We start from the raw sequence: 7,981 nt of genomic DNA, 5'->3' as shown, positions 1-7,981 counted from the left end.
GGGATAAACCCTTACAGTCGTAGACGACCTCTGAATATCCTGACCATGAAATTTTCTTCTTCCTCTTTTTTTTTTTTGGTATGGAATTAATTATATGAGTCTGCGGAATACGAGGGAGAGAGGGCGAGAGAGGCATGGGCAAAGGCTCAAAGCTGGCCTGGCAAGAGACCGCGTACTCGCATGGGACATATAAAAAAAGTGAAAAAATATATTTACAATTGTAAATTGCGTAACCGTCGCGTAATCATTTTAAAAAAAATAAATAAAATATGAGATCTACATAAAAAAAATTAATTTTTTAATAATAGATTCCATTCTTTTTCAAAACGATTACGCAACAATTACACGCTTCATAATTGTATGTAAAATTACTCTAAAAAGACAGAGACCAAGACGCTTGCTCGCTCAGCATTGGCAACATCCAACACAAAACTATTCACGAATCATCCCCCCTATTTTCTATTCTCTCTCTCTCCATTATTATTATTATTATTATTATTATTTTACAAACCACGATCGGCTGGGTTTTTTTTTTTTTGGAAAAAATATAAATAGTATTTGTGGGATTTTCTTAAATAAATGAATAAATAATCTAGAAGCAAATAATATTGGTATTGGTGATAGCGAACACGAGTACTGGTCATCAAGAAAAGCCAACCCCACGCGAAGGAGGAGAAGAAGAAGCAAAGCTAAAGAAAGAAAGCAAACAGAAAGAAAAAGAGCCGAATAAGGTGTCTCTCTCTTGGACTGATTCGTTTCACTCGCATCTATCTCTTCCTCTACCCTATTCTCCGTCTCTCTTTACTCTCTCTCTCTCTCTCTCCCCCTCTCTGTGTGTGTGTCATATATATATAGATATATAGGAACATATACACATATTAATCCTACAAAATCATATACTGCAAAACAAGGCAAACATTAGAGAAAGAAAAGTAGGTGAAAACAAAGCGCAACAGAGAAAGAGAGAGAGAGAGAGAGATGAGAAGAAGTGTAAGGATGGTGGTATTGATGTTGGTGGTGGCCTCTCAACAGACATAATTTCCATCTTATATTCATTTTGATTCCCCTCTCTCTCTCTCTCTCTCTCTCTCGGTGTATCTTTCCCAAGTTTTTTCTTTTTCTTCCAAATTCTCCCATTGAAGAGTCCGCCTTGGCTTTAGGTGAAGCATCTTCCTTCTCTATCATGCTTGTTATGTGCTAGTGTTTATTGCTTGGCCCTTCACATTGCTCCGTACTTCCTCTTGATATCCTCTCCTCATATATCCCTTGGCTTCCTCTTATTCATACATATCCCATCCCTTCCTATCCCATTTGGCTCTTCACCTTATCTAGCATTCAATATCGTTCATTCTCTATTCATCTATAATGGCCGTCCAGGCTCAATACCCTTCTAATGTTCTCCTCCTAAACAGGTTTGCCTCTCTCTCTCTCTCTCTCTCTCTCTCTCTCTCCCTCCTAACCCTCTGTTTTCATTGCCTTATTGTAGAAACGGAAAAGAGGGACATGATTATTCATTACAGACACAACCAGGAGGGTTTCTTGATCAATCCCACATGTTACTCATCAACAATGGAGGTAAGACTTTTTTTTTAGTAAAAAATATCGCCTGCCCAATTGAGCTTCGCTCCTATGCTATTGAACAAAATTCGATTTTCCGATTAATTTGTTTAGCATGTACCTCATGAAATGTGCTATCTTTGTGCTTGAATCACAGTGGGGGCTAATAATAATCCGCGCAAGAGAGCAAGAGAAGTTGCACAAAGTACTGGGGTCTCCTCATCACCTCATATCAATCCAATGTTCTCTTTGCAATCTCAACCTTCTCAGCTTATAGACGTCTCTCAGCTCCACAACAACAACAACAACATCCAACAGCCAAATGTCGTCTCCACCGGACTCCGTTTATCCTTTGGAGAACAAAGACAGCAACAACAACACCAGCGACAACAATTACAACAACAGCAACAAAACGTTTGCCACTCATCATCTCCTTTCTTATCTCTAATAGCAGAAGACGTTGCAGCCCAAATCAAACAACAGATAGACGAAATCGAGCAATTCCTTCAAGCCCAGGTATTTATTTCTCTCTTCGCTTAAATGGGTTTTCTAATATTTTTATGGTTTGCTTTCATCTTTTGTGATTTTTCACGGAATTCTAAAAGCTACTTTTTTCCCTTTTTGTCGACGGGCTCACAGGGAGAGCAACTGCGGCGCACATTAGCAGAGAAGAGGCAGAGGCATTATCGTACGCTGCTGGCCGCAGCGGAGGGCTCGGTAGCCCGGAGGCTACTGGAGAAGGAGACGGAGGTGGAAAAGGCCACACGTAGGAACAACGAGCTGGAGGCACGCGCGGCGCAACTTAGCGTGGAGGCGCAGGTTTGGCAGGCCAAGGCCCAGGCCCAGGAGGTCACGGCCGCGACTCTCCAGGCACAGCTCCAGAAGGCCATAGTAAGCGGCGGAGGAGGAGGTGCATCACCCGCACGGGATAGCAGGAGGATGGAGGACTCGCTGGGGTGCGCCGTGGGTGGCACAGAGGGCAATTACGTCGAAGACGCCGGGTCGGCGTACATCGACCCGGACCGTGTCGTCGTATCGGGACCGAGATGTAAAGCGTGTCGGAAACGTGTCGCCTCGGTAGTTCTGTTGCCGTGCCGGCATATGTGCATCTGTACAGAGTGTGACCAAGTGGCTCAAGCCTGCCCTCTTTGTCTCACCTTGAGAAGTTCCAGCATTGAAGTTTACCTTTCTTAATGGGCCCGAGCCCAATTGTCAATAGCCATGGCCCGGTAAGAGGCCCGACCAGATGAATGCCAGTTTTTTTTTTTTCCTATCAAAACAAAGAAAAAAATCAAATAATATTGAGTATAATAAGAATTACATTATGTTCTTTTTTTTTTTTATTGTTAATTTTCCCTCTCTTGGAGTGGAAATCCCTAATGTACATGTGCCACGTGGGTAGTGGCCTTGTTTTTTGCTCTTTTTATTTGAAGTTTAATTCATATTAGAAATTCTTTTATTTTATAATTACTTTGTCCTCATATATACTTTTTTACCGGGTGTTTCCAGTGTGCACATTTTCTGCAATAAATGATCTGGGAATAGTTTTTCAGATTTTTATCATCCATAAACCGTATAATTGAGAACAATGTCAAATTGCCATAGATATATTCTTAGAGCTAAAAGAATCATGTTAGATGCAGTTTTAGAATTTTATGTGAATTCTAGATTTATTTATGGTAAGTAGTGCATGGGGTTTTTTAAAATAAATTTTTTTTGATACAATGGGGGTAGAGGGTTTCAAATCTAGGTTTTTCATTTAGTGAATTGGGTCATATGTCATGAAGCTCTTGGCTAATGCGCGGGATGTGCACACTCTAAAATTGCAAATAAGCAATCGGACATGCATGTTAGTGGGTGTTATCATATACATAAATTATAATGCTACACTTCAATCAGTACTTGATATACTGATTTCTTGCCTCTTGGGGTTTACACTTTTTTTTTTTTAATGCCCACAAAAAAGAAAAAAAAAAGATATATTTTTTTTTAAAAATGGAAATAAACATGTTTAGATGTGAAAGTATTGAATGCAGTTAAGATTCAAGCATTTGGCACATATAATGATCCATTATAGTGAAAATGTAGTGTAAGTTGTTAACTTAATTTGAACTTTAGAGTGAAATTCTCTCAAGCAATAGGATTTGGAGATTTTGATTTGAAATTCAATTTACTTTCTACAATCTATTAAAGATGATGTGAATTGAGGAATTTGCAAGGCTAGCTAGGCTTGTTTGTTTTACTTGATTATTCAGTCAACAGATAGCTAGATTCAATTTAGGAAGGTTTAATTGGTTGATCCTCAATTCCAACTAGATATTTTATTCCAAATTAAACCCTAATAACTCCAATTCTTTTATTCAATAATATATATATATATATATATCCTGGATATGAATGATGTATGAGTTCAGGTGTGCATTTTCCTTTAGCTTTTAACTATTGCCTTGTAAAAAATGCAATTAAAAATATAGTGCCAATTTGTTGGAATGGTGTTCGGCAGTCGACTGACACTCATGTTTAAGAGAAATGACTTGTCTCTTTGATCTGAACCAAAACTCGTAGTACTGTCGCTTATGAAAACGTCTCCGCATGGGGCCAGCCAGCCAGCCATGAGATCAACCGTCGACCACCGCATCCAAAAAATGAATGCACCCCAACATGTTTACTATTATATATTGTGCTAATTAGCTTAAAAATTTATGACAAGTAGACAGTTTTTATGAGATATATATATTAGATTGTTCTGAGGGAGATTCTTGAGAATGGTCCATACGAACTTAATACGGCAGGCTGCGACAAGGCAAGTGGCCGGATCATGCCTAACCACTAGTACATACATACATACATACTGTTTGAATTATGACTGTGATGGCAACAATGGTACCACTTTGCTGCTGCTGCTGTTGTTATCTTACAGCCAACAACCCTTTTCAAAGGGAAGCAAATCTTTCAGTACCCACAAACATTATTTCGTTGAATCTTCAAGATGAAGTAGCTGAGTTTCTCAGGGCATTGAAAAGGCAGCCTCCTTGAGTTCAAACAATAATTTGTTCCTTTGAGGTATTATTGATCTCTAGTTTTCAACAAAAACATTAAAAAATTTTGAGAAATTCTTTAACCATAAACATATCTCATAAAAGATATATATAATTTTTCTTACGAAATCATATCAATTTGTAGATTTATTTTTGTAAGATCTCTTTATAGTTATAACACTTTTATTTATTAAAAAAATATAGGAATTTATACTGAAAATTAAGCATTTAATCCTCCTTAAACATGCCTTGTGGGCATTCGCTAACAAAGTCAACAAAAAACAAAAAAGATAACTAAAACAATTTTACTTTATGGGGTGTAGGATTATCAAGAAAAAGAAAAGAGAAATGGCAATACTTATAAGTAGTCTGACCAAATGAGGTGAGTAAATTAAATAATTAGAGTTGGGGGCATTCTTCTTGATAGGACAGGTCAAGAACAGAAGAGATATTTTCCTAATATAAGCATATATATATATATATATATAAATAATATATCTATCTAATCAATATTTCATTTCATTTATACAAACCTAGAACACCCCCAACTGTTTCTGACTTTCTGATTTCCTGGAATCTGATTGTGATCACATGGCCATCACGCCACATTGTCTTTGGAAGGTGTATCATAAAAGGGCAGGTCACACTCACTTCCTGCTGTGGCCCAAAAAAATTAATTAAAAATAAAAATAAAAATACTTGTATTTTTTAATTTGGAGAAAAAAAAAATACCCTAATTTTACATTTTACATTTTTAGGAATATTGTAAAGAGCAGTTGGATTTATGGGTATTTGAGGTGTCATGTACGTGTGGTGGACAATAAAATATTCCTTTCATATCAGTGAAGGTCACGATTCACCACATTTGAATTAAATAATAATTACAAATGATTCCTTCTTCATTTGGACGAAACCACCTTAATAGTACATGAAATGTTTAATTTGATGTTCTTTACTATTGTTTTTCCAATCCAGAAAGTTGTAGAAAGTGAGAGGGGAAAATCATTTTTCATCAGTTTGACTCACGACTTTGTGAGATTTGGAAATCTTTTTATTCTACGGCTGCATGCACGTAGAACATTTAATTTGGCGACTGTTTTGAATAAGTTGGCCGGACATGTTTGAATGCATACAATTAAATTGCTTGAATGATTCATTTTCAGACTTTGAATTGCAGAAGCAAAAAACTTCTTTGAGTTGAAATGCAGATTGCATGCATGCATGCATGCATGATATTTCAATGAAACTTTTTAACTTTCTTGACAATATATTCCTTCTGTGAGTTTATCCAAGTTCACATGGATGTATTTGGCTTACATCTCGTAACCAAAATGCACTAATGCTATATATATATATATATATATATATATATATCCACAGAATTTCTAGAGGAAAATAAAAAAAATGTTACAATTACAAATAGATTATATAAAAGTAAATCTACAACTGACATGATTTTGTATAATATGTTAAATATACTTTATAATAAAAATAATTTTACAGTTTAATATATCATATCAAATAACGTCAATTTGTAGGTTTACTTAAAAGAAAAAAGGTAAACAGTATTCCTTTTAGTTCCAATGTAGGGATCGAGTAAATGATGATCTCATCCGTTTCACTTTCAGATCAAACACAACAAGTCCTGTATTTTGAAACTATATATGTTTGATTTAATTCTCATCGATCAACCTAATCAATCAGCCCGTTTTTTCAAATAGCAAACCTATCCAAATGGTACCAAGATATATGGAACAAATTAAGAACTGCACGTTTAACATACCCCATTGTCTTAAGACTTAAGATGAGCATTCAGGTATGTATGGTTTTCATAAATTTAAATGGGGCCTGCAGGCTAATTAAGTGGGTGATTCGATCCATAGGACAAATTGGACTGCCTAATTAAGTTTGAAAGCAAGGTAAATGATAAGGACTTTGGTGTGTACGTGGTGATCACTTATATTGGTCGTAGAAGAGGAATTATCACCTATGGCAGAAAGCAATTGACATTTATATATATGTATGTATTTGAAAGCAAAGAAAAGATCAGAAATGGCGTCCATGCAGCAAGCAGTTGCAATGCTTTTGAAAGGCATGCATGCAGTATATATATATACTCCAGATCATATATAATATGTATATGAATGCTTTTTTCAAGGATGGAAGTGGAAGACAGATATATCATCCTGTCTTCTTCCTATTATTATTGGTCCTATTTTGATCTCTGTTTCATTACAAGTCCACCGCACTATTTTATCGTTTTGTTTGAGGATGACTTTAACGTGGGAATAATGCCTACTACTCATCATCTGTGCCACCGCCACCTATGGTTAAAAACTCCCCTTTATTAGCTATGCTTCTCTCTCTCTCTCTCAAGATTTGTAGTGGTGCACGTAGCTTCTCATTCTCTTGACACAAAGATAAAAGTGAATTGTAGAATACTTACAATCATCTCCACGTTCCATCAACTACGAAGAAAAAGGAATTTTTTTTTTTTTAAACCAAATGAAAAATATATATATTTTTAAAGTAATGTTACATACAATCGTGGAATGTGCAAACGTCGTGCAGTCGCTTTGAAAAAGAGTGGAGTTCACTATTAAAAAATTAATTTCTTTTAATGTGAGTCTCATATTTATTCATTTTTTTCAAAGCGACTGCACGGCGCTTGTATAACTGTAAATATCATTTCTCATCTTATCTTTTTATAATTCCTACAATATTATTTTTTTACGTAATATTAAATAATAATTAAAACGATGACAATATAGTTTCTCTTAACAAAAATATATAACCACAAAACTATCAATAAAGCCAGCAAAAGGACTAATTCCTTAGGACTCTCTCTCTCTCTCTCTCTCACCCTCCAAATCTTGACCCCACTCCGTAAACCCTCATGACCGGAGGGAAGGTCCCTCTCCTCCTCATGCGCCACCAAAGTCGTGTGGCTTAATTTCCCACGCGTTGATGCGTGTTTTTCGGCCTCCTACCACCACACACACGGTATAACTGGACTCCTTACCTCTAGATCTTTCTGACCCCATTCCCCATCCTCACCGGCGCGTGTAGCACAGACGCCGGTTCCACTGCATGTACCTCCAGAAGGCCACCAGTGACTCAAACTGTTCAATTCTAGCTATTTAACTATGTTACTGCTTTTTCTAACTGAAAATCTATGAAAAAATTATGTGAAGATCTTCGTCAACGACTCTGGATCATATGGTTGCAGTGCTGCTTTTACGGAAGTAAATCACAACCGTATGTGACAAATCCACCAGTTTGATTTTAAAACAACTATTGCATCTAGCGATCTCTTGGGTTTGGGTCCAATTTATGATCTCATAATGAGTTTTTGTCAAGATCCCCCGCTCTCTCCTCTTATATAC

General features: G+C 36.5%; 1 protein-coding gene across 2 annotated transcripts; it reads left to right on the top strand.

Moving 5' to 3' along the window:
• The first annotated feature begins 764 nt into the window (after positions 1-764).
• On the top strand, positions 765-3,021 carry LOC109002572 (E3 ubiquitin-protein ligase BOI-like). 2 transcript variants are annotated; one of them, XM_018980369.2, is made up of 4 exons: positions 765-1,412; positions 1,487-1,575; positions 1,715-2,073; positions 2,197-3,021. In XM_018980369.2, the coding sequence occupies exons 1-4, from the start codon at positions 1,366-1,368 to the stop codon at positions 2,749-2,751; spliced, it is 1,050 nt and encodes a 349-aa protein (XP_018835914.1). In that variant the 5' UTR covers positions 765-1,365; the 3' UTR covers positions 2,752-3,021. The 2 variants fall into 2 exon arrangements, with proteins under 2 accessions (XP_018835914.1, XP_035550174.1); XM_035694281.1 differs by having other exon boundaries at positions 858-1,160.
• The last annotated feature ends 4,960 nt before the right edge of the window (positions 3,022-7,981 follow it).

Source organism: Juglans regia, chromosome 9, assembly GCF_001411555.2.
Source record: "Juglans regia cultivar Chandler chromosome 9, Walnut 2.0, whole genome shotgun sequence".
Taxonomy (NCBI): Eukaryota; Viridiplantae; Streptophyta; class Magnoliopsida; order Fagales; family Juglandaceae; genus Juglans; species Juglans regia.
The sequence above is the reverse complement of the archived record's forward strand: the minus strand, read 5'-3'. Positions and strand labels throughout refer to the sequence as shown.

Coding starts and splice junctions, on each gene's coding strand:
- LOC109002572 (XM_018980369.2), top strand. CDS start 1,366: ATGGCCGTCCAGGCTCAATACCCTTCTAATGTTCTCCTCCTAAACAG. Junction 1,576..1,714: donor GTTACTCATCAACAATGGAG/GTAAGACTTTTT, acceptor CTTGAATCACAG/TGGGGGCTAATAATAATCCG. Junction 2,074..2,196: donor AGCAATTCCTTCAAGCCCAG/GTATTTATTTCT, acceptor ACGGGCTCACAG/GGAGAGCAACTGCGGCGCAC.